This window comes from Podarcis tiliguerta, assembly GCF_965153285.1.
Source record: "Podarcis tiliguerta genome assembly, chromosome: 16".
NCBI lineage: Eukaryota > Metazoa > Chordata > Lepidosauria > Squamata > Lacertidae > Podarcis > Podarcis tiliguerta.
Window position 1 is genome coordinate 11,834,688 of NC_139549.1, and position 26,257 is coordinate 11,860,944.

General features: G+C 48.5%; 2 protein-coding genes across 2 annotated transcripts; one reads left to right on the forward strand and one right to left on the reverse strand.

The window, feature by feature from the left end:
* Positions 1 to 1,696: 1,696 nt before the first annotated feature.
* LOC310666987 (adenylosuccinate synthetase isozyme 2-like) lies at positions 1,697 to 15,268 on the forward strand. Its single transcript, XM_083418582.1, has 13 exons — positions 1,697 to 2,064; positions 3,833 to 3,935; positions 4,706 to 4,774; positions 5,009 to 5,059; positions 5,147 to 5,213; positions 7,840 to 7,947; positions 8,253 to 8,334; positions 9,126 to 9,252; positions 10,364 to 10,518; positions 10,636 to 10,760; positions 11,679 to 11,776; positions 13,238 to 13,387; positions 13,888 to 15,268. The coding sequence occupies exons 1-13, from the start codon at positions 1,834 to 1,836 to the stop codon at positions 13,938 to 13,940; spliced, it is 1,419 nt and encodes a 472-aa protein (XP_083274708.1). The 5' UTR covers positions 1,697 to 1,833; the 3' UTR covers positions 13,941 to 15,268.
* A 1,209-nt stretch (positions 15,269 to 16,477) lies between these two features.
* GNG3 (G protein subunit gamma 3) lies at positions 16,478 to 26,043 on the reverse strand. Its single transcript, XM_083418702.1, has 3 exons — positions 25,609 to 26,043; positions 19,920 to 20,025; positions 16,478 to 17,302 (listed from the first exon to the last, which is right to left on the reverse strand). Exons 2-3 carry the CDS (start codon positions 20,016 to 20,018, stop codon positions 17,174 to 17,176), a joined length of 228 nt encoding a protein of 75 aa, XP_083274828.1. The 5' UTR covers positions 20,019 to 20,025; positions 25,609 to 26,043; the 3' UTR covers positions 16,478 to 17,173.
* Between the last annotated feature and the right edge of the window lie 214 nt (positions 26,044 to 26,257).

Sequence of the window (26,257 nt, forward strand, 5' to 3'; positions counted from 1 at the left end):
AGTAAAATAACCATGGGAGTGTGCAAAGTGTGAAAGGCTGTTTTCATATCTTTTTGTGGGTGATGCAAAATAAGCAATTTACATCCATTGGTGAAGATAGGATTTCAAAACAGCGGTTTTACACCCCAGCCCTTTGTTTAAACAAATTGAAATAATATTTAGTGGAGTAGTTTATTAGCACAGACTGCAGTGAAGAGAGAAGCAATGTATATTATTTCAGCTCACATAATGGGGAGGGGGGTTTGCCAGGTTGCATTAACACCAACGTGGAACAGGTATGCTGCTGCTCTGCCCTTTGTGTGTTAAGTCTTGAGTTTCATAATCTTTTAATAAAAGTGCTTTGTCATTTAAAAGCTGGGAACAGTATGGGATAAGGAATCTGCATGTGCTCAACACCTGTTATAGACTACAGTTATGCTTTCACTTTACAGAGGGTGAAAGGTGACTCGCACATGTTTCGACCAGCTGGTATTCAGATCTAGTGGTTTTTTATAAGATGGTTTCCTGTGCAAACACACACACAAATACTTTATCTATGGGCTCTCAATTTTCTAAATACTTCCCCCTTCAAAGCTGTTTGGACCCTGTATCTGCAAAAAGATTTTTTTTGTTTCAAGGAGCAACAGTTGAAGAGCTAGTTGATGACTAGCAAGTCTTGGACCTTTGGCCTCATCTAAAGGGCAATTTTGTATTACGTGCTTTTCTTTCTTTCTCTAGGGCCATGACCCCTACCTTTACAACAACCCTTTGAGGTAGAGCTGAGAGATGTACAAGACTCATCTAGTTCGCTTCCTTGCAGAGGGGATCTGAACATTTTTGGGGCCGGAATAACCTTTACCAGGAGGTTCGGGCCCAATTAAGCCTGTGGTAAACTTCTTTCTTCCCTAATTTTTTTTTAAATTTCCCATGCCAGTCTTGAAAAAATGCAAAGGACAGCAGGCACCGCATTCAAAATAGGTTGTCATGTCAAGAAACATTTAACAAACCAATGCTATGGAAGTTAATAATGCAGCAGCAAGGAACACAATAAATGCGATTAAATAGCAATTAAATTAGAGTGAAGTGGCTTTCAAGCTCGCCTGAGGCAAAAGTTCTGTGGAAGTGGAAAGCTGCCATTGCCTGTCTGAAAATTAGCCTCGAGCTCTTGTCGAGTCTTAAATCCTAACGCCGCCATATCGGATGCTGGCGCTGAGCTTGACTTAAGAAGGCCTCATGTTGCTTTGGCGGGCTCTTCAGTGATGTTCTTGAGAAGCGGGAGTGGCCGCCATCGTGGGTGCTGGCGCTGAGGTTGCCCCGGACGCCGCCATCTTAGCTCGCGGGAATTTTGGCTAGGAGACCTGCAGAAGAGAATTTTCATAAATGGTTTTAAACTGTATTTAATGTTTTGTTTTCATTGTAACCCGCTCTGGAACCTTAGGGTGAGGGGCGGAGGCTTATGATTAATCAATCAATAATAGTTTTATTATTACTTTCAGTTATATTTTATAATACGAGGACGAGCAGAAGAAAAAAAAAACTAGGAAGCGCCATCTTGTTACTCTAGACTCCAACTCCCATAATCCCTGACCGCTGGCCCTCTTGGCTGGGGCTGATGGGAGTCGGAGTCCTAACGGCTCACAGGCTCTCCCCCCCCCTCTATTTTTTCCCTTCTTTTCGTATCTCTATGGGCTCATTTTCATTATGGCGGAGCGGGGCCATGGTCGTGGTGGGTCGTTACGCCTTCCTCCGCCATGTTGGGTGCTGGCGCTGAGGCCACCTAGGGCGGCGCCATGTTAGGGTTGGCTTCCGTCTCCTCTCCTTTTGCCGCTACTTCTGCTGCTGCTGCTTCTGCACATGGCGGGGACCGAGAGCGCGGCGACCCCTGGGAGCTTGCTGAATGGAGGCGGAGGTGGGGACGGGCCAGAGGAGAAGCGGCCCCGGCTTGGGGCGGCCCCAGCTCCCTCCGGGTCCGGGCCCCAGGGGAACCGCGTGACGGTGGTGCTGGGGGCGCAGTGGGGGGACGAGGGGAAAGGCAAGGTGGTCGACCTCCTCAGCCTCGACGCGGACCTCGTCTGCAGGTGCCAGGTGAGACACGAGAGGAGAGCCTGCGAGGGCAATGGGGGTGGGGGGTCTTGGGGGTCTTGCTTAGGACAGGGGTGGCAAGGCTGGGGCTCTCCAGTTGTTGTTGGACTCCAACTCCCATCAGCCCCAGCCAGCAACGCCAGCGGTTGGGGATGACGGGAGCTGGAGTCTAGCAACACCTGGAGGGACGCAGCTTTCCCGCCACGACCCTGGTTTAGGATCCTAAAGTTGGATGGAGGGTCCTCAGAAGTGATCTGGGGCAGATCCACACACTATACATTTAAAGCACACACCCAAGAAAAATGCTGGGGACTGTGTTTGTTTAAGGGTGCTGGGGCTTGTCGCTCTTTGAGGGGTAAACTACAGTTCCCAGGATTCTTTTTATGATCTTAAAACGATCTGCCTGAAGCATTCCTGATAGGTGGACACCCAGTTTCAACCCTGAAGGATAGACCACCACTTTCCAATAATAATAATAATAATAATAATAATAATAATAATAATAATAATAATAATAATAATAATAATTTATTATTTATACCCCGCCCATCTGGCTGAGTTTCCCCAGCCACTCTGGGTGGCTCCCAATCAAGTGTTAAAAACAATACAGCGTTACATATTAAAAACTTCCCTGAACAGGGCTGCCTTAAGATGTCTTCTGAATGTCAGGTAGTTGTTTATCTCTTTGACATCTGATGGGAGGGCGTTCCACAGGGTGGGCGCCACTACCGAGAAGGCCCTCTGTCTGCTTCCCTGCAGCCTCACTTCTCGCAATGAGGGAACTGCCAGAAGGCCCTCGGCGCTGGATCTCAGTGTCCGGGCTGAACGATGGGGGTGGAGACGCTCCTTCAGGTATACAGGACCGAGGCCGTTTAGGGCCTTAAAGGTCAGCACCAACACTTAGAATTGTGCTCGGAAACGTACTGGGAGCCAATGCAGATCTCTCAGAACCGGTGTTATGTGGTCCCGGCGGCCACTCCCAGTCCCCAGTCTAGCTGCCGCATTCTAGATTAATTGCAGTTTCCGGGTCACCTTCAAAGGTAGCCCCACGTAGAGCACATTGCAGTAGTCCAAGCGGGAGATAACTAGAACATGCACCACTCTGGCGACACAAGGCTTTGTAATGTCAGGAAGTTCTCCCTAAAGTTTAGTTCAAATGTCTTGTAATTTGAACCAGATTTCACTCCAGGGGTGGGGAACCTTTGGCCCACCAGACACTGTTAACAAACAGGACCCATTACTGTTGGCTGTGCTGACTGGGGCTGATGGGAGCTGTGGTTCAGCAATATCTGGGGAGCCAAAGGTTGCCTGTCTTATCCTAGAGCAGGGACACTGGCTCGCCAGATATTGCTGGACTCCAACTGCTATCAGACCCAGCCAACATAATCAGTTGTCACAAGTTCTGGGAGCTGTAGTCCAGCAGTACTTGTAGAGCCACAGGTTTCTCATCTCTAACTTTGGAGCAGTAGAAAATCAGTTTGGTCCATCTACGTTGTGATAGCCCTTCAAAAACCTGAAATATTTCTATTTCATTTTGCTACCAAAATAAACAAACCCCCCTCCTATAACAACACAACCCAGTTCTGTTGCGGTTTGTGTGTGTTTCTGTAAGCATTTTTATATTACTTTTCAAAAAAAAGAAAAACACTCTTCAAATGTGGATTGTTTGTTTAGTTGCCTCCCAATTAACCATACCCTACAGGCTGTTAACAAATTAAAAACACTGCCAATTAAGTGTTGCTGTTTTTTGTAACAATGTGTGTCTCTGCAGGGTGGCAACAATGCAGGCCATACCGTTGTGGTGGATTCGGTTGAATATGATTTCCACCTTTTGCCCAGTGGGGTTATCAACCATAATGCCACGTCGTTTATTGGTAAGGATTCTTGTGTGCTTGCCACCATTGTGACAGGCAGCCAAATCAGAGGGCAGGGGGCAGGTTTGGGGATGTGTGTTCAAATCCCTGCTGTGACCAAATGGGTGGCTTCTGACCCTGCATAGACTCTTTCCCTTCCCTGCAGTGGATATTCTCCTTCTGCAGTTTCACCTCTTTCTCTTTGTGTCCCTAGACAGGGATTTCCCCCCAGAACCCTACCCTTCTTTCCACTTGAGTGCTTGGGGTTCGGATTATGTGTATTTAAAAGTTGCTGGACATCGCTCAGCATGGGAGACTGAACCAGCATAAAGTATAGCCCTATCTGGGAGAGAGATGGGAAGGGGGTGGCTCTGTTGTTCTTTGTGGGACACTGTATTGCTCTAGATCAATTTGGGTTCCCAAACTGTGGTCTGCAAGCTTCATTCAGGTAGCCGGTGGCATTTGTGTGTATTTGTGGCTGAAGAAAGGAGACGGCACATCTATCAAGTTAGATACTCATATTGGGGGGAATTCAAAATAGCGCTAAGGAGATCACTCTGTCAGTGCTATGTTTTTATCTTCAGGAGAACATTTTGTTTTCCTGTCCATTGTGCTTTTTTAAAGTGTGTATTTTACATTTGACCTGGGCCTGAAATGTTTAATTTGGGTGTTTTGTAATGCTTTATTTGTCGGTTTAATTTCGGTTGTAAAACTGCCTTGAGATTTTCAAATGAATCGAGAGGCATATGAACCATTTAAGTAAATAAATGAGAGGTTGTCTTCCCTTTCAGGGAACGGTGTTGTCATCCACTTGCCAGGACTCTTTGAGGAAGCTGAGAAGAATCTTAAGAAAGGGTCAGGTGAGTGACACCCCACACACAACAACTTGAGATTCTCCACACCTGATCTAAAGAAGGGAAATGAAAAGGAAAAAGTGTGTGTGCATCGTGCTGCAAGGCTAGGGTACAGCCCACACCTTTGTTCCTTTTATATGTGGCTTTCCATTGTGGATTAATGGAAAGTCCACTAATAGAAAGCCCTGTTGAGCTAAGAGATGGAAATGTTTAAAAGCCACAAGTATTCTGTTTCCACAGGGCTAGAAGGCTGGGAGTCTCGGACGGTGATTTCTGACCGTGCTCATCTGGGTGAGTGTCCTGGGAGGAATTTGGTGGTGGGAGTGAAATAACAGTTAGAAAGATACTGACATATCTGTCATCTTGCGTCTTCCTCAGTGTTCAACTTCCACCAGGCTGTGGATGGAATCCAGGAACAGCAAAGGCAGCTGCAGGGTGGCAAGAAGTAAGTGGGGTGCTGGGGGTGTGGCTCAGTGGCGTAGCATCGGTTGCTGGCACCCAGGGTAGGCACGGACATGCATGTTGGGCAAGGGGTGTGCAGTCTATTTCTGTCTCTGTGGGCACTCTGTCCTTTAGGGCAGGACTGCAGATCCTTTGGCCTCCAACTTCCATCAACACGAGCCAACATAGCTCATAGTCAGGGATAATGGGAGTTGTAGTCCAGAAGTCCCATAAGCCTAAGGCGTCATTGCCAATAGCCAGGGCTGATGGGAGTTGGAGTCCAGCAACATCTGCAGGACCACAGGTCCCCCATCCTTGCTTTAAATAAACAGTGACCCTTTGCCACCCTGGTATTTGGTAATAGTGCTGTTGCAAAGCTCCCTTCTTATAACATATACATTTGAGCTTTGCCACAGATCTAGCATGGGCTGAAGACTATGAAACTTGCCTATGTATTTATTTAAAGCAGCGTTACCCTGCTTTTCAGCTGAAAGGGCCCCCAGAGTAGTTTTACAGATCCATTTGAAAAAAGACAGTCCCTGCTCTCATCTTACAATCTAAAATACAAAACATGAAAGGACGAGAGCTTGGGAGGAAGGAAAGCAAACTCAATACATTATTTCTTAGTTACGGAGTTCTTATAATGACCAGCTGGAATGGAAAGATTTCAAGACAGGTAGAGTCAAAAGTCACTGGTCTTTCAGTGCAGAGGCCCTGAAGTCCCATCTCTCGTCCTCTCCTGTAGCTTGATGTTAGTGGAGGCTGGTCCATTAAGGCATATGGGGTGCTGCCCCACTGACCTGTCTGCTCCCAGCCAACCCTCTGTTCTTACCTAAAACCAGGCCGGGGGGCGGGACCACCTCCTCCTCCTGAGTCTCCACATTGCCCCTTGTAAAACTCAGCAGGGAGGAAGAGAAAGATGGGGGACAAAACTAGAATTAGCTGGTGCTGCCTTTTGCTAGCTCTGGCTCCACCTGTCATCGGTTGTGGTTCCAGTCACTGTTTAGCCTCCCTGCCTTCCGCACATTAAATCTGTGATGTGTATGTGACAAAAACTGTTCACGAGCCCCCCTAAAAGGCTGGCTTAGGGGGGGGAAAGGCAAGGAGTAGCTGCAAAATCTGAAGGAGGGACACACTCCAAACAGGAAATCCCTTTTACTCTCAAAGAAAATAGGAAAAAGGCCAGTTGAGCTCTAAAGCAAATATTTACCAGCAAAACTGAAGCCATATAAAAGTAAAATTAAGCACAGGAGGTGCAGATGTGAGCTGTGACAACTGAGATGCCATCTCATTTTTATCCATCTACGTCTCCCCATTTTCCTGATTCAGTCTTTTCTCTTGTCACCTTTTTGCTCACTAAGATTTGGCTTTGTACTGACAAATGACAAGCTTGGTGGTAGAAAGCTGCAGGAATAGTTTTCCGTTGTTTTGGGGACTGAGGTATTCTTGAGCATCGTGAAGGTCATTCAGACCTTCTAGGCGCAAGGAGAAACAGATCACGTATTCTTCCTGGTGGTACATGATTTCAGCTCAACTAAGGCCTAGTCAGCATTTCTTCTTCCCCCATTCCAGAGCCTACGCAGTCATAGACATTCTTCCCTCAGAACGAGGCACCCCAGGCCTGTTTAAACCTTGAACCAGAGTTCCTTGACCAAAGTTTGCTTCTATTTTGCTCCATAGAAATCTGCTGCTCCCTCATCTTCAGTACACAGCTGTCTCCCAACCCCAGATAAGCTGAGCTAACTGTTATAAAATGCAAACATACACATAGGAACATGGGGAACTGTCTCTAGCTCAGAATTTCCTTCACTGACAGTGGGAGCAACTGTCCAGGATTTCAGGCAGATGCTTTGCCGCTGAGCTATAGTCCTCCCCAATGTTTGCACATGGAATGCCATGTTCTCCCGTACAAAACCCACACTCTTCATTGGAGGTCGCCAACGTGTGTCCTCCAGTACCTCCTGCGGCATCCACAAAATGTCTCTGTAAATATCCCCTCTAAAATCCACAATGTTCAAGAGACATTTTGCCCTTACTGCTCAGTTCCTGTTTGTAGTGGCTGAACCTCCCCTACATAGAACATCTCCTACCCTTAAACATTCCCACATTTCATTGGATGCCATTCTGAACAAAGGAGAGGTGCAAAGAGCTGCTGTCTTTGAGTGAGCATGTCTATCGTAGCTGCATTTTTCCTGTGAATGGGAGGCATGCCTACACAGTTTTGCTGCCCTGTTCCTTTTTCGGCCACACCCCACAGCAGCCATTTTGCGTGATGCCACACTTCCATGGCAGCCATTTTGTGTTACGCCACATGCCCACAGCAGCCATTTTACATTATGCCACATTTTGTGACTGGCACCAATGGCAGTCTCTCAGAATCCCAAATGCGCCCACTGGCCCAGAAACGTTGGCGACTCCTGCAGTCTTCAGGCACGGCCAGGGGTGCAGCACTCAAAACCCCCATCTGCACAATGAAAAACAAGGATGTTGAGAAACAAATTGGCTCCTAATGTATATTTACAAAAGCAAAATTAGAACTGGTCGTGATAGTTGTGGGGGGGTTCATTTTTGCGGCTTATACTGGTTGCTCCTGTGGAAAGTATTGTGCCCCTCTGGTTGCTTTTTTTCAGCCTTGGCACCACCAAGAAAGGGATTGGTCCAGCCTACTCGTCCAAGGCCTCCCGAACCGGCCTGCGCATCTGTGACCTCCTGGCGGATTTTAACGAGTTTTCCAAGAAGTGAGTTGATGGGTGGAAAAGATTATTGTTAGGCATCATTGTAAATTACCGGTGAGGATTGCTTAACTGCGTCATAAATCCGCTGAGAAGTTTTCATTGTCTTTAAGTTGTTCTAAATTGTTTTAAAGATTGTTTTCAATCATAAAATAATGGCAAGGCGGTGTACGGCCTACAGCATGTTGTTTTGGGTGTTATAAGCCGCCTCGAGCATGCTTTAATGATGGAAAGGTTGCTTGCAAATAAATGACAATGGCGATCGGTGGGGAGTGGAACTGACTCAGCAGCAATCTCTCTCCGTCTCTTAGATTCAGGGTGCTGGCCCAGCAGTACAAAACAACATACCCAGCTCTCAACATTGACACGGAGGCTGAGCTGCAGCAATTGAAGGTGATTATTGGGGTGGGGGTACGTCCGTGACTACTGGGAAAGCATGCCTGCAGTGATTCGTGATTATTGCATTGGGCTCTACGTGGAGCTACCCTTAAACCTGGTCCAAAAGCTCCATCTCATGCAAAATATTGCAGCTAGACTGACAGTGTATTGACTCAGTTGCTTAAAAGCTTGCCCTGGCTGCCTGTGTGTTACTGAGCCAGGTTAACCTACAAGGTGCTTAGTAGCTTGGGTCTAAGATATCTTAAGGACTACCTGACCCCTTATATCCTGACCTGATGACTGAGGTCTCTGGGGTTGTCTCTGTTGGTGCACCCCCTGTGGCTTACAGGCACTGCTTGTAACTACTAGAAGCTGTGCCATCAATGCAATGGGCCCAAACCTGTGGAACTCCCTCCCTATAGAGATTAGGCAGGCACCATCCTTGCTGAGTGTTGGGTGCATGACTCAGACTTTGTTAAACTTAGACCAGGGGTCAGCAAACTTTTTCAGCAGGGGGCCGGTCCACTCTCCCTCAGACCTTGTAGGCAGCAGGAGTATATTTTTTTGGGGGGGGGGATATGAACGAATTCCTATGCCCCACAAATAACCCAGAGGTGCATTTTAAATAAAAGGACATATTCTATTCCTGTAAAAACACGCTGATTCCCGGACTGTCTGCGGGCTGGATTTAGAAGGTGATTGGGCCGGATCCGGCCCCTGGGCCTTAGTTTGCCTACCCATGACTTAAACTTTCTTGGACTGAGCCCAAAACTGCAACTCATTTTTTAAAAATCGAAACCCGACAGATTTATGCCGAGAGAATCCGCCCACTGGTGAAGGACGGTGTTTATTTCATGTACAAAGCCCTGCATGGCCCACCCCAGAAGATCCTGGTCGAAGGAGCAAACGCTGCACTCTTAGACATCGATTTTGGTAAGCACCCTCATTTTAACACTTGGAGTGCAGGAGACCCTTTATTCCCCTCACAGCGGTGGCATAGCCTGCGGGGGTGGGAAGGATGGCACCAGGGCGGTTGCCGCAGGTGCAAAATTGTTAGGGGGTGCAAAATTTCAGCACCTAGTGCTGCCTGAATACAGCTGTGTGCTTCCATCGCTGGGCTCCATTGGGAACGGCTTCTCTGTGCGAACCAAGAAGTGACCTCTACAGACAATGAAATGACTCTTCTTTTCTTATCTCTGCAGCTGTTAGTGATACAAACGCTGTTAGGCAGGCATACTCCATTTCCCTCCCACCCACCGCCTTGGTGTAGCCCCGGGCACTGGCAACCCACACTATGCCAGTGCCTTGCAGAGCTATGATTCCCAGAGGTCCCCAGGAAGAGGGGTTGCTCGTTAAATTGTGAGGAAATAGGGGCTTCCTAACAACTCTCAGCACCCTTAAAAACCACAACTCCCAGAATTATTTTGGGGGAACTTGTTGTTGTTGTTTAGTCATTTAGTCGTGTCCGACTCTTTGTGACCCCCTGGACCAGAGCACGCCAGGCACTCCTGTCTTCCACTGCCTCCCGCAGTTTAGTCAAACTCATACTGGTAGCTTTGAGAACACTGCCCAACCATCTCATCCTCTGTCGTCCCCTTCTCCTTGTGCCCTCCATCTTTCCCCACATCAGGGTCTTTTCCAGGGAGTCTTCTCTTCTCATGAGGTGGCCAAAGTACTGGAGCTTCAGCTTCACGATCTGTCCTTCCAGTGAGCACTCAGGGCTGATTTCCTTAAGAATGGATAGGTTTGATCTTCTTGCAGTCCATGGGACTCTCAAGAGTCTCCCCCAGCACCATAATTCAAAAGCATCAATTCTTCGGCGATCAGCCTTCTTTATGGTCCAGCTCTCACTTCCATACATCACTACTGGGAAAACCATAGCTTTTACTATACGGACCTTTGTTGGCAAGGTGATGTCTCTTGGGGGAACTATAGTGTATGTTGCAAAAGTGGCATTCATTGGAGACAATGCACAGGTTCTGTGCACTGCTTATAGGCCGCAATTGACTCAGCGACGTTGTGAAGATTCTCCTCTCCCCATTAGGTACCTACCCATTTGTGACATCCTCCAATTGCACCGTGGGAGGGGTCTGCACCGGCCTCGGCATCCCCCCACATTACATCGGCAAGGTGTACGGCGTGGTGAAGGCCTACACCACCCGTGTCGGAGTTGGGACCTTCCCCACTGAGCAGGACAATGTGAGTCTGTCCCTGAGGGGCTGTGGGGGGCAGAACAGGAGTGAGACTTTGCAGCGGAAGGGGAGACTGGGTTACCCACGAGTGGTTTGATGACTCGGCTTTTCTGCCGCCTTCCAGGAGATCGGCGAGGAGCTGCAGTCGCGGGGGCGAGAATTTGGCGTCACCACAGGCCGGAAGCGCCGTTGTGGCTGGCTGGACCTCGTGCTGGTGAAATACGCCCACATGATCAATGGATTTAGCGCGTAAGCCTCTCTAGAACTCGGGGACACCCAGCAAAGCTAAATGTTGGAAGTTTTAGGACAAATAAAACAAAGCTTTTCTTCATATAGGTAAAGGTAAAGGGACCCCTGACCACTAGGTCCAGTCGTGACCGACTCTAGGGTTGCGGCGCTCATCTCGCTTTACTGGCCGAGGGAGCCGGCGTACAGCTTCCAGGTCATGTGGCCACCATGACTAAGCCGCATCTGGCGAACCAGAGCAGCGCACGGAAATGCCGTTTACCTTCCCGCCAGAGCAGTACCTATTTATCTACTTGCACTTTGTGCTTTCGAACTGCTAGGTTGGCAGGAGCAGGGACTGAAGAACAGGAGCTCACCCCGTCGCGGGGATTCAAACCAAACCGCCGACCTTCTGATCGGCAAGTCCTAGGCTCTGTGGTTTAACCCACAGCGCAACCCACGTCCCTCTACTTCATATAGCGCATGATTAAACTATGGAACTCACTGCCTCAGGAGGCAATGATGGCTACCAGCTTGGATGGCTTTAAAACAGGATATCGCCCAGCCCTGGTTCTAGAGGAGTTTATAATTTTTGTAGTGTGTCACTGGAATCCAAAACTGAAGAAGCTCATTTTAAGGTGCACGTGAGTAGCCTGTTGGACACATGTGGTCCTCTGATGCCTTCGGTATGACCGCCAGATTCTTGCCCCCACCCCACGCACCATTCGCACAGCGAGGGTCGAACGCCTAACACATCCATGTGTGCTAATGTCTATGTGTGAATGACCCAACTTCCACCCCGGTCCCCGCCCATAGCCACACAGCCCCCTGGCCTTCCACCCATATGGGGCTTTCAGTGACAAAACAGGCATTGCCTGCCCCTGTTGTGATTGGAAAGCTGTTCATAACCCTGTAACCGTTGCCCTCTGCTCTGCTCCACAGCCTAGCTGTGACCAAGCTGGACATCCTGGACACCTTTGAGGAGATCAAAGTGGGCGTGGAGTACCGGCTGAATGAGAAACGCATTCCTTACTTCCCAGGTGATGCTGTGGGCCTAGCCCAGGGGTCAGCAAGCATTTTCAGCAGGGGGCCGGCCCACTCTCCCTCAGACCTTGTGGAGGACCGGACTATATTTTGAAAAAAATATATGAACGAATTCCTATGCCCCACAAATAACCCAGAGATCCAGAGATGCATTTTAAATAAAAGGACACATTCTCCTCATGTAAAAACACGCTGATTCCCGGACCGTCTGTGGGCCGGATTGAGAAGGCGATTGGGCCGCATCTGGACCACGGGCCTTAGGTTGCCTACCCATGGCCTAGCCTGTAGGCCAGTCAGCAACGGGAGGGAGGCTGTTTTAGCCTTCACAGTTTAGGCCTCAAACAGAGGACCTCAAACAGAGGACATCCTTCAGATGTAGCTGGACTCTGGCTCCCATCAGCCTCAGCCAGCCTGGTTGAGGGATGATGAGAGTTGTCCCAACCACATGCAGAGGGCCACAGGCTCCCCACGACTGGTTTAGGCCCTTACTGGTTTTGTCCTTTGGTTCAGAAGACAGGAGGAAAGTAGTGAGCAGTGTCCTGGAGTCTGCATAGAGCAGCCTTTGCCCCCCAGCTGGTGCCCTCCAGCAGTTTTGGACTACAATTCCCATCACAGGAGTGCTGGCTGGGGCTCATTGGAATTGTAATCCAAAGCAGCTAGAGAGACCCTGGTTAGGAGAGGCTGCTGTAGAGAAAAACAGCTTTCGCTGAGAGTGTGGGTTCAGAAAGGCTGTCAAGGGGAGGGACTGCTTCACATAACTCATTGTTAACTTATGGAACTCACTGCCACAAGATGACCTCTGGCTTGGGACAGCTTTTAAGGAAGAGTTAGGCAAATTAATGGAGGTAAAACATCTACCAAGGACTCTTATAGCTGCATGTTCAGTTTCAGAGGCAGCATGCTCAGTTACTTATTTACCGTATTTATACTAGTCTATAGCAGCCTAATTCTTGGAGTTGTTCAGGAATTCAAATAAACAAAAGACAAGTGCAGTTCTGAAAGGTTCAGCCTGCCATCTTCATTCAAATTGGCATCCAGTTGTATCCAAATGTAGATGAAAACTTGCTCCCTGACCCCAGGAACATCCATGCCATATTTGGTTACAGTGGGTTGTATCTACGTATGATGGGTTTCCTCATGAGTAGGACTAGCACTGACTGCAACCCAGTGCCATAAAAGGTCTCCCAAGTGCATGCATGCATTCAAAAGCCCACTGATTTCAAGCAGATTTTGTACGATGATTCCGGAGATCAAGGAACCTTTCAGAATGGCCCTCATTTTAATTGCCGATTTCCAAATCGCACTGATTTTTTTTTGTTTCTTAAAGCTTCTGAGCAACCCCCGAGTACAACTTTGCTAGTAATGAATAAGAATGCCCAGAGACGGCTTAGAGCATAACCAGAAAACCCAAATTTAACAAGAGCTTCTCTTTCCCCCACCTTCACGGACGTCCGCAGCCAACCAGGAGCTCCTCAACAAAGTGGCTGTGGAATACAAGGTGTTGCCAGGATGGCGCTGCAGCACCGAGGAGGCCCGCAGTTTTGGTGATCTGCCCCCCGAGGCCCAGGGCTACATCCGCTTCATCGAGGATTACCTGGGGGTGCCAGGTGAGTTGTGGCCCGTGCAAATGGAACTACTCCAGCACCCGCACTCTGGAACGCCCTGCCCATTGATGATAGGCAAGCACCTCCTTCGCTGCGGCGTTTCCACCTTCCGAAATCTTTCTGTTTGTTGCTTAAGCAAGGCTGCCCAGACGTGTGAATTTGACACGTATTTTACTTCTTAATGTATGGGTTCTATCCCAGGAGTAAACCCATTGAAATTAATGGATCTCAGTTAGCCATGTCTGTGAATTTCAATATATCTGAGCAGGATTAGCGTTGGCTGCAACCCTTTATTGGGGGGCGGGGGGGGGCGGGAATGGCCAGCTTGTTTTTAAACATCTGATTTCATCGGTCCTATTAATGTATGTTTTATATTTTATGTCGGCCAGTTAGAGGTTTTGAAGATTAACGTGTGTGTGTGTGTGTGTGTGTGTATACAAACCTTGTTTGGCTAAATAAAGGTGTTTCTCTCTCAACTCGCCTCCCCTTCCCCTGTTTTGCAGTCAAGTGGATTGGAGTGGGGAAATCGCGCAGATCCATCATCAAGCTCTTCTGAGGATGGCAGCAGAGCGGAGCTAACGTCTTGGAAGGAGGTGGCAGCAACCACAGGCACTGCCCCTTGTCACCGCTATACTCAGTTCACGGACCAATCAGCACATGGGAAATATGGGGATCTTCCCGCCCCATAGGCCAGCCTCCCACCCCCTTCACTCAGCTAAGAGCACTCCTCACCTCCTTGCCCAACCGCAGAGGCTTATAGTCTCAGTGTAACGGAGACTTGCTGCCTCTGAGATCTTTCCTTTCCAGGCTGGTTAATGCCACACACTCCACTTTCCCCTTCTGCATCTGGTCGTTCTTCTCTTCTCTCTCACAGGGGCTGCTGCCGTTCCGCATCTTGCAGCCTCAGTACTCCTTCGTCTTGTGACGGGCAGGGACACAGTCCCCCGAAATTGTAGGGCATCCCCTCGTAGCAGAAAGCAATTCCCAGAAATGGGACAGTTAACTTCTGTTCGCTCCGAGTGTGGATTCCTGTCGCTGTCCTCTTGCACTGAAGACGGTGGCCAAATTCAAGCCACGGTTTCTCAAGCGTTGAAGAGCTGCAGCAAGCCTTGGCTTGCACGCCCTCTTCTCTCCCGTCTGCGCTTCTGGCGTGGCCACACAGAGATCGGAAGCTTTTGCTTCTTTCGTTGTTTCTGATCAGCCACAGTTTAGCGTGACACCTGGACCCTAAACCCTAGCTAGGTGTTAACTCAGTTTTGTTCAGGTGAAACAGCAAACTGCGGCTCATCGAAAAGTAGGGGCAAAAGTTTCCAGACTCTTCTTTGCATCCATGATGGAGGAGGATAGAGGGGAAATCCGTAAGCTCATTTCCGTCCAATAACATTGCCGTTGCCTGCTCTCTTTTCTCTTCACCTGGTTTTATGGGGAATTTCCCAAAAGATTTAGCATTTAACACCCTGCCTCCTGTGATTGGACATAACTATGCAAATCGAACCTCCCCATCTGATAGCAGGGCTTGGGGTTTGCGTCAACGTGCAGGAGCACTGCCTGTAATCTTCGGAAGCCCAGGGTTGCCTTTGAGTGTTCACAGGGACTAGAATCCTGACTGTTCTTTTTTATTCTTTTCAACTATAAAAGTGGAGATTCACGGGGCCAATAGACTAGATACCAAAGCGTTCTCAGCACAGACTTGCACAACCACACCTTCCCAACCCAATGAAGTATTCCTGTCTATGCGTGCGTGCGTGGGAGTGTTAGAAAGCTCCCTTTGTCACAGTGTCGTCCTTGCCCCCAGCGGGGGGGCTCTGATTTTCAGGGCATTGTCGTGTCTGCCAATTTTCACTGTGCACAGAAACTAGCAATAAAGAACAGTGGTTTATTTTATGAACAGTTTGAATCATGAAGGAAGCGTCAAGCCGGGACTGCTCTATTTTTTGCACCGGTTCTGTTGAAGGGTTCGTGCCCCCGACACACACACTTTTCTAGCTCAAAATGTTGCCACCTCTGGAGCATTTCCTGGCAGGGAAAGGCCGGACAAACTCAGATCTGTAGGCCATAAATGGCCCTCCAGGCCTGTCTGGCTTGTGGGACTCTTCCTCAGCCCACGCCTTTCAGCTGCCTGGCTTTGTGCTACTCTTAGGTGTTTTTGCCCAAATGGGATATGTCCATGAGCTCCGATTATGCCTTGTCTGGTTGGAGGATAGACACGGGTTTCTATAGAAACAGCCACATTGCTCCACCCACTTTGCCTCTGGCTCCACCCGCCGCTGGCATGTGTCCCCACCTGCCCCCACAAGACAAGGCAGCCCTTAAGCTGAACCGGTTTCCCCACCCATCCTGTATGGTGAACCTAAGTTTGATGCCAGCCTCTTCTTGTGCCCTTGAAACCTTTTGGGTTCCCGACTCCCACCCACCCCCCTGCTGCCGGCCTGCCCAAAGGCCCCAGGGATGGTGGAAGTTGCAGTTCGACATCTATTGCTGGCCTCCAGACCCAGCCAGTTTGGCAGATGTTAAGGGACAGCGATGGGATTTGCGATGAAGGGCACCAGCCTGGGGGACCCTTTGGGCAGGGTCAGTGTCGTCGTTTTTAACTACATTCATTCTCGAGCTCAAAGAAGACCCTGAAACCAATTGGCAGCAGGTGGGAGAGGAACACATTTCGGACTCCCCAAGTTTCCGGTGGTTCCGTTTTTCAAGTTTCCGACACACTCTTGCACACATGCCCTGGGCAAACCTGGGGCCAGAGTTTTGCAGCCCTGATAACCAAGAGTCCGTCCATACCTCCTCCTTGCATGCCAGAGTTTCTTTCTGATTTTGTTGTCTTGATCCAGAGTTAGTTGGCTCTGCCTCCCATTGTCTCTGGTCGAACCTCCTGTTGGGCTCCCCTGCCTTCTACCCCATCAGCCCCGATGGACACCAGCCACCACTGGGTTCGACCCAGTACAGGGCCACTTCCTGTGTTAGCATTGGCTGCTCAGGCTGGGGGCCGACGGGAGCTAAGAGTCCAACAACAGCTGCAGGGCCCGCAGGTCTCCCCCGACCCCTTAGCAGATCCCACCCCACTTCTCCAGCTCAAAACCACTCCGGGCCAGCTTGAGTGGCTCCAGTTAATTTTATTACTTTCTGTGCTCTCTGATACAGTGTGAGTTGGGCAGGTGTGTGTGGCACAAACCACCTCGGCCCGTGTTGGAAGAAATCAAAACCCTTCGCTCTTTTCCCCCCTGGGTAGAATTTTTTTGCGGGGAGGGTGAAACTTTTCAGTCCCTCTGGCCATTAGGACTTGGTTGAAATAGGTGGTGGGTAGCTGGAGGGGGCAGTTTGTAGCAAAACCATCCATAGATTGGGCATACAGTAGGGGGCGGTTAATACCTCTAGGTCTCGTTTTGAGGAGAATGGTTGCCTTCTTCCTCCCAGCCTGTGTTGACTGTGGAAGGTCCACTTAGAAGGAAACAGGAGGGGGCGCTGTATCCATATCACTTGCAGAGTTTGAATTGTGCTCGGTTGAAGTGTATGGAGTAGTTAGCCTTGCAGTGGAAGATGTGGAGGGGGGAATTTGAAAGTGGGAACCTCCACAACTGCCCTGCCAACCCCTTCCCCAAAACAGCCAAGACTTGGGCTTGGAGGTACATGGCAGCCTTCTCCTGCGCAAACCCAATTCAACACTGAGCAGTGATAAGGGTGTCCCGGGACTGGAAGATGCGAAGGATAGGGCGTGGGGAGAGAAGGAAATCTGAGCAGCCCAGATGCCCCCCTGGGCCCAAGGGGGTGAGGTGGGGAGACAGACACAGCTCAGAGGAGGGCACAGAAGAACTTTTTCTCTCGGAACGGGTTTTCGGAGGTGGGCACAGGGGTGATGAGGGGGTCCTCGCAGGCGTGGGCATCGCAGTAAGTCATCAGGTCTGCAGCAGCCTTGGAGACCTGCCAAGGGAAGGGGGAGAGTTGAAAACTCCAGCCTTCTGATGATGTCAGTTTGTAAAAGGATGCATGGCACAGTGAAATAATAATAATAATAATAATAATAAAAGCGGATAGAGAGCGGATAGCGAGAAGTTTTCCTCCCTCGTAACACTAAAGGGACACGGGTGGTGCTGTGGGTTAAACCACAGAGCCTAGGGCTTGCCGGTCAGAAGGTCGGCGGTTTGAATCCCCGTGACAGGGTGAGCTCCCGTTGCTTGGTCCCTGCTCCTGCCAACCTAGCAGTTCGAAAGCACGTCAAAGTGCAAGTAGATAAATAGGTACCACTCCGGAGGGAAGGTAAATGGTGTTAACCTGCGCTGCTCTGGCTCGCCAGAAGCGGCTTAGTCATGCTGGCCACATGACCTGGAAGCTGTCTGCAGACAAACACCGGCTCCATCAGCCTATAGAGCGAGATGAGCGCCGCAACCCCAGAGTTGGCCACGACTGGACCTAATGGTCAGGGGTCCCTTTACCTTTACCTAACAGTAGAAGTTTGGGAAATCCAATGAAGATGAATGTTGGAAGACCCAGGACAGTTAAAAGAAGTTACTTCTTCAACAACTATGGAACCCACTCCCATAGGCGGCAGTGTGGGCCACCAACTTAGATGGCTTTAAAAGAGGATTGGACAAATGAATGGAGAGAAGGCTACAAAAGTGCCCTCCATATATTGCTAGACTACAACTCCCATCAGCCCCAGCGAGCACAGTCAGTTGCCAGGGATGATGTTTGGAGTTGGGAGTTCAGCAACATTTGGAGAGCCACAGGTTCCCCCGCCCTGATCTAGCCCAGCAGTGGCTTTCATAGGATCTCGTGCAGAGATGGCTCTTTCATCCTTTTAACTGGAGATGCCCTGCTGCGAAATCTGGTACATTCTGCATGCCAGGCATGTGTTTTACTGCTGATGTTTTCAAAAATTTATTTGCTTGTTTGGTTACCGATTGTGTTTATCTACCACTTTCCCACCGAGGAGACTTTTCTGACTGTACAGTTCAGTAAAAGCTCATTCTCGCCACATGAGGGTGCATCTAGGCAAGCCATGTGTTGCTTGCAGTTGTGACCAGAAAGCAGCTTTGCTGCCTTCCTAGCAATTCAGAACTCGGGGGGGGGGGGAGATCTGCCCAAGCTGCTGTTCACCCTCCTCAAATGGGCAGTGACTTCATGTTCTTCAAAAATTACAAGGGTGTTAAGTTGTGGGTGAACATATCAGATGACACAGCGATTCTTCAAACAGCTCTTGTTTATTCACAGGCCAGGACAGAACTGAACTGAAGGGCTCAGTCTGCCTGCTTATATAGAGCTCCAGTACAACGTTACTGTAACAACTTTCTAAAACTATCCAATCACTGAACGTCACTTTCGATCCTTCATTTGCCTAACTATCTACAGTATCCCCCTGCTGGCCCAGGGTGAGAGCTTCAGTACATAACAAAGGGGTAATTTTATTCAATGTTCCTTGAGCACACACACACAGACTTGTATGGATGCTCTGAAGCGAAGGGGTTGAGCAGCTGCTCTGCCTGCAGAAGGTGCCTGCCATACATGACGGGATGTTGGACTAGATGGGTTTGGGGCTGATGCAGGAGGTCTCTGAAGACCAGTTGCTGGAAATCGCAAATGGGGGAAATCACTGTTGAACTTAAGTCCTGCTTGTGGGCTTTGGGGCATCTGGTCGGCCACTGTGAGATCAGGATGCGGGACCAGATAAGCATTTGGCCTGATCCAGCAGGCTTGCTCTACTGTGGCCCTTGCCACCCTTAGATTGTAAATTCCTTGGGGCAGGGACCTGTTCCCCCCTCCTCTCCAAGGTGCCACATGTACTGATAGGTAAAGGTAAAGGGACCCCTGACCATTAGGTCCAGTTGTGGCCGACTCTGGGGTTGCGGCGCTCATCTCGCTTTATTGGCCAAGGGAGCCGGTGTACAGCTTCCAGGTCATGTGGCCAGCAGGACTAAGCCACTTCTGGCGAACCAGAGCAGCGCACGGAAACGCCGTTTACCTTCCCGCCGGAGTGGTACCTATTTATCTACTTGCACTTTGATGTGCTTTCGAACTGCTAGGTTGGCAGGAGCTGGGACCGAGCAAGGGGAGCTCACCCCGTCGCGGGGATTCGAACCGCCGACTTTCTGATCGGCAAGTCCTAGGCTCTGTGGTTTAACCCACAGCGCCACCCGCGTCGCATCACATGTACTGATAGTGCTACATAAATAAACACCAGGTCATCTCTTTTTTGTGAATTTTTTCCTTCTGATTTTCCAAATTTGGAATGCCAGGTCATTTCCCCCATCTAGCCCAATCCTAGCAGCAGCTCTCCAGGGTTTCAGACTGGGAATGTTCACAGCCCTGCCTGGAGGCATCAAGGATCTTCTGCATGCAAAGCATATGCTCTGCTACTTGGGGTGAGGAACCTGTGGCCCTTGAGTGGCTGGCACTACAAATCCCATCAGTGCCAGCCAGGGTGGCTAGGGATGATGGGAGCTGGAGTCCAACAGCATCTGCAGCGCGTGCGCCACACCTGACCCCAATGGGGGGAGCAGTAATCTACTGCCCTTTTGGCTCCCTTTTTCCTATTTCCTACCTTTATCCTGCACATGCTGGCCTCAATCTTCAGTTGCTCCACCATCTTCCGGGCCTGCCCAATACTCATAGTGCTGTTTACTGGAGTTTCGCCCTTCATGAGGATTCTGCGACAGAAATCATGGAGCAAAAGATGCTATAAAAACACGGTGTCACTGTGGACCCCATTTTAGGTGAGATTTTTTATATATATAAAAAAGAGGATTGGTCAAATATAGGAAGGAAATGAGGACTCTCAAGGGCTATTTAGTAGCTAAATGGAACTTGCATGTTCAGAGGCACTCTACCTCTGCATACGAGTTTATGGGACCAAATAACAGCAGGAGGCCATTGCCTGTATGGGTTGTGTATATACCATACATTAGAAACACATGGCATCCCCCAAAGAATCATGGGAACTGTAGTTTACCTCTCACAGGGCTATAACTCCTAGCATCCTGAACAAACTACAGTACAGTGGTACCTCGGGTTAAGTACTTAATTCGTTCCGGAGGTCCGTTCTTAACCTGAAACTGTTCTTAACCTGAAGCACCACTTTAGCTAATGGGGCCTCCTGCTGCCGCCGCACGATTTCTGTTCTCATCCTGAAGCAAAGTTCTTAACCTGAGGTACTATTTCTGGGTTAGCGGAGTGTGTAACCTGAAGCGTATGTAACCCGAGGTACCACTGTACCTAGGATTCTTTTGGGGAGGAGGGTGGGGGAATATTAAAAATGTATGGTGTGTACGCTGCCCTGCCCCTGATTGGTAGCTTCCTGGCGTCACTTGGAGAAACAGGATCCTGACCTAGATGAATGTTTGGTCCAATCTAGCCCAAAGTGCTCCCCCCCCCCCTACTTTTTATGCATCTTGATTGGTCACAACTTAATCTGGAATGAGCTGGGACTGTAAAGTGGCCCACAATTTTTTGTCATTTTTTTTTTAACAAAGGATTCTTTCAGCCCACCCTTCAGTGAACATTGTCAGGCCAGCCTGTAACACGGATGATAAACTGCAAGTACAAAATACAGAGTTGCGTGGAAATTAACACCTGAATAGAGCAACAGCATAAGAATGGAACACAACAGGTTGAAAACATCACAGCATGAATTTAGGGGGCATTTTGAGACACTCTCTGTTTGTGGGCAAGATTAGTTCACATAACAGCAAATCCAGGTTGTGCACTTATAGATGATTTGGGAGATCTTGGGCAATAAGCCCACTTCCACAAAAGAACAGCCTTTTTGCGATAAAGAAAGGAATGGGAAAATGCACTGGAATAAGTAGGATGACACTTGCTTTGAGGCAACATCGTCTAACCTCCCCACCAATGAGTGAATGCTTGTTAAATAGTGTACAGTGGTGCCTCGCAAGACAAAATTAATTCGTTCTGCAAGTTTTTTCGTCTTGTGAATTTTTTCGTCTTGCGAAGCACCACTGTGTATTTACAGTTTCCCATAGGAATGCATTGGCGGTTTTTTAAAAAAAGGCGCAAGACGTTTTCGTCTTGCGAAGCAAGCCCATAGGGAAATCCGTCTTGCGAAGCAACTCAGAAAACGAAAAACTCGTCTTGCGAGTTTTTCGTCTTCCAAGGCATTCGTCTTGCGAGGTACCACTGTATATCATTTCATCTCCCTGCAAAGCAATTTAGGAAGAAACCTCAATAAACAGGCCGTCTGGAAGGGCCCCTACGTTACCTGCTAAAATCCTATGCAAATAAACATTTATTTGCCTGGCAGTAGAATCACATGAAAGACCATAGAATCATAGAATCATAGAGTTGGAAGAGACCACAAGGGCCATCGAGTCCAACCCCCTGCCAAGCAGGAAACACCATCAGAGCACTCCTGACACATCTACACTGTTAACTTAAAGCACTATAATACCCCTTTAAACATCCATGGCTTTCCCAAAAGAATCATGGGAACTGTAGCATGTTGAAGGTGCTGATGGTTGTTAGGAGACTCAATTATCCTCATGGAGCTGCAATTCTCAGAGTAGTGTTACAATCAATCTAGGGCTGCCATTTGTCCAGATTTTCCCATACTATTTTTTTAATTGACTTTCCAAATTTCAACCCAATCTTCACTGATTATTACAAATCAATACCAAATTTATGAAATTTTAATTAAATGATTTCCCACTCGCCATTGTTGATACGACCTTAGCTTCTAATATTACTGCGTTAACTCTCCAGTTACAATCCATTACCCAAAATTATCCCTTAATTGTCAACTGTACAGTGGTACCTCGGGTTACAGACGCTTCAGGTTACATATGCTTCAGGTTACAGACTCTGCTAACCCAGAAATAGTGCTTCATGTTAAGAACTTTGCTTCAGGATGAGAACAGAAATCGTGCTTTGGCAGCGCGGTGGCAGCAGGAGGCCTAATTAGCTAAAGTGGTGCTTCAGGTTAAGAACAGTTTCATGTTAAGAACGGACCTCCGGAATGAATTAAGTACTTAACCCAAGGTACCACTGTACTTTTAGCTGTTTCCATTCGTGTTGAAACAGTACCCAGAGCATTTACATACTTTTGTAAAACTTCAGGTGAGCATATAATACTGTACTTCTTTTTCCTCCATTCTGTCCATGACAGTTCTGCATATGACGACCTTCATTGGCCTTATCCTCTGCCATTTACCGTATATCAAACGGATTTTCCTGGACATTACCATGATTTAAAAGGCAGAATTGACGTCCGGGAGGGATTTCTGAAAGGTGGCAACCCTAACCAGCTAACTCTGAGAATTACAGTTCTAGGAAGGGAACAATGGTGTCTCCTAACAAAACTCAGCACCCCTGAACCAATTGCAGCTCACAGATGAGGTGCCACAGCTAAGGAGGCCCACTCCTAAATTGCCACCCACCTAATTTCCAATTAATCTTTTTGTAATCCAGAGTAATTATATACTCTACAGTACACCACCTAGTTTTCCTCCTGTGAGTGCTTGTTAAATACAGGGTTGGCAGGGGAGAGTTTGAAATGCAAATACTTTGAACAATGGAATTTATTGACGTTGCTCAATCTAGCACAGTATGTCTACACTGACTGGCAGTGGCTTTCCAGGGTTTCTGGTAAGGGGCGGTCCCAGCCCGAGCTGGAGATGCTGATCAGCGAACCTGGGATTTTATGCACATGCAAAACAGTTGTTGTGCCACTGGGAGCATGATTGGGAAATCAACAAGATCCAGTGGTGCTGTTGCCATGAATGTGGCGCATCAGGTTAACCTTGATAAAGGCTGGAGCGGTGTTGCAAACTCCTGGCACTTGACCAGACCCTGTCAAGGCTTCTTTTAAACAAGAAGCTGTTAGCTTGAACCTGGACCTGTTTTCAAGGTCAAAGCTTCAAGGGGAACTAGCTGCCCTCCAGACGTTTTTTTTGGACTCCAATGCCCATCAGGCCCAGCCAACATGGCCAATGGACAGGGATGATGGGAGTTGTAGTCCAGCAACATTTTATTTCTTCCTTTATAAACCACACTTTCATATAAAATATCACCAGGCAGCATACAGACAAAAAACACACAGTGTTGCAATGACAATATCAAAGGTTGGGGTGTTTCCCATCAAATTTTGACACTGTTAACCAAATTACAGCTCCCAGGATTCTTTGGGGGGAGCTGTGCCTGCAGTGGGATAAAAGCGCTATAAATATAGAGTGCGGATGGAGTCTGAGTCAAAGCAGAGGCCTGTAAAAGTGTTGTCAACCCTGACTGGCAGCACCTTATTAGGCCCAGACAGGGACTGTTCCCATCCCAGCTAAAGACAATGGGGACTGATGGAGTTCTAGCAATAACCTAGGCCTGGCCTGAGGAAGAGAGGTGCAGGCCTCAGGCTAAGGAGTCTTGATTAAAGCCAAGATCTCAAACCAGGAATCTGGTGGTTGTATTTTTAATGGCCTGAGGGCAAGAAGGAAAGGACAGGCTGTCTCTGGGAGTAATGCAACAGTACTTTCCCTCACCGATCCCAAATATATAGGGAGAAAAAGTTCAGGCCTTGGGGTTTGCTTTCCTGGTGTTCGAAAGCCCTGGTAGCCAGCCAATGCGTTTATTTTTCCTTTTCCTAAAAAGGTTTCACAGTCTGTCAAATGAAGTGACTGCAGAGGGCATTGCAAGGGAGGACTCCTGCTAGTGGTAAGGTGGATTGTAAAGCCAACATGATGTTCTCCAGACTTTGTAGTCAGACTACAGGTCCCATCAGCCCCAGCCAGCATGGCCAGTGGACAAGGATGATGGGAACTGTAGTCCACTACCTTCTGGAGGGCACCACATCAGCTCATCCTGAGAGGAAAGCCATTAAACCAGAGATGAGGAACCTGTTGCCCTCAAGAAGTTCCTGGACTTCAACTCACATCAAATCTGAGCATTGGCCATGCTGGCTGGGGCTGATGGGAGTTGTAGTCCAAAAACAGCCAGAGTCCCAAGTTTGGGAAACACTGACCTAAGCCATTCACTCCAGAATAGCATTCCATTCAGTCACATGTGTCCTCAATTTAAGATATTTTCTTTGGGGCATCAGCCTATATGCCAAATATACAGTAGGTGTCAAGGAGTATTGGGGACAGGTCATAGTTCAGTTGCAGAAGGAACCAGGTTCAGTTTTCAGCATCTCCACCCATGCCTGAAATCCTGGAGTGCTGCTGCCAGTTAGTGTAGACAACACTGAAGTAGATGGACCAGTGATCTGACATGATATATGGCAGCTTCCAATGTTCCTTAATGTACCTTCGTTTTAAGGTTCATAGCTCGTTGGGCCATGGCTTCAGTGCCCTGCCTGAAACCCTGGAGAGCTACTGCCAGTCAGAGTAGACAGTACTGAGCCAGATGGAACAATGGTTTGACTTGGTATAAGGCGGTTTCCTATATTCCTGCAGCGAATGAATGAGGGTTAAATTTCTCCACATGAGTTTTTTCCCCTTTCAAGACAAAGAAGCTCCCCGCATTATCTCACTTCCTCCCTTTACAGCCCACCTTCCATGAGAACAAATACTCACCCCATGAGCTCTACCCAATCCTTTATTATTATTATTATTTTTAAAATTGCTGCCCCACCCTCACCTCTTTCCTTCCTTTTTCTTTTCTTATTAGATGCAAAAAATAAAAGCGAGGGGTGGGGAGTGCAGAAAAGCTATATCAGGCAGGGAGATGTTATGAAGCATGAACAAATGGCAGCTCCAAAGGCTGGCATCAGAATTCAAGCCCCCCCACTATGATTTCACATTTTTGTTGGTTCCCGCACCCTTGGCATAGCTGTGGGGAAGGAATCTCTGCCCATAATCCCTTTCCTCTATTTCGATCTGCTTCTCCTCCACTCCCCACCCCCAACCCAAGCAATCCAAGGAACGTAGACCATGGAAACACAAAGCTACGGCAGCTACTCACACCCTCCTCCTTTTGTCTATTCTCTTGCCACATTTTATTTATATAGAAAAGCATTTATAGACTAGCCGTTCACACAAGGCAGTGTGCCACACAAAACATACAATAAGAAAATCTATAACACTGTCAGAATAGTGCAAAATGGTCATTCAAATCCCTGGCTGATCAGAAAAAAAATAAATTAAACATTTGCATAGGCCCATCAACTTTAGGTCTCTGCCCTGGAGAGTTTCCATATGCCAGACATCCAAATCTTCCCTCCTTGCATGCGAGGAGCCGCCTTCCACCCCCCCACCTCAAAGCTGATGGCGATTTCCCCCAATACAGACCTTAATTTTGGATCCCTGTTGGGAATGAAGAAATGGGGGTGTAAATGTGGGTGCCTGTTGTTGATTTTTCTCAGCCTTGGGTGTGTTCAGATGATCTGGCGTAGAGAGGAAGACTCTGGTCCTCTCTCCCCACCTGGGCTTGAGGGTGGGGGGGGTAGAGGAAAGGGCGTGGGTGTTTTCCACAAGGCCCCTTTCTGCTTCCTTCCCACCACCAAAGCGGTGACTCCACCCTGGTGTCTCCCCAGTACTCTCCTCACCTCTTCCAGGATGGACCTTAATTAAATAGAACTGGTACCTAGAGGATGCTCCAACAAGCCACTTAAGGCTGGGGCTGAACCATCTCTGTGGCAGGGGTGGTGCTGGTTGTGGAGGTAAACCCCCCCACATGGGTTTCTCTAAAACGACGGCTGCTTTTCTGGAGTGGAAGGCTACAGTTGCTATGGAGGAAATTTAATTAAAGAGGAGAGGCATGAGGTTGTGTGGGGAAAGCACAGCTAACGAGTGGGGGCTGCTGGCCCACACACCCCTCATGTGCGCAGTGGTACAGGCGCATGGGAGCTGCAGTACGGTGTCAGCATCTCCCTTTCATTTGGAAATCTGACATCAATGCACACTGCCTACTTTTCTCCCCTCCTTCCAGGCTCCTCAC

Excerpts from the sequence above, each read along its gene's own strand:
- LOC310666987 (XM_083418582.1), top strand. The coding sequence starts at position 1,834 with ATGGCGGGGACCGAGAGCGCGGCGACCCCTGGGAGCTTGCTGAATGGA. Across the intron at positions 3,936-4,705 it reads TAATGCCACGTCGTTTATTG|GGAACGGTGTTGTCATCCAC; the intron begins GTAAGGATTCTT and ends CTTCCCTTTCAG. Across the intron at positions 4,775-5,008 it reads GAATCTTAAGAAAGGGTCAG|GGCTAGAAGGCTGGGAGTCT; the intron begins GTGAGTGACACC and ends CTGTTTCCACAG.
- GNG3 (XM_083418702.1), bottom strand. The coding sequence starts at position 20,018 with ATGAAGGGCGAAACTCCAGTAAACAGCACTATGAGTATTGGGCAGGCC. Across the intron at positions 17,303-19,919 it reads CCAGCATGTGCAGGATAAAG|GTCTCCAAGGCTGCTGCAGA; the intron begins GTAGGAAATAGG and ends TTCCCTTGGCAG.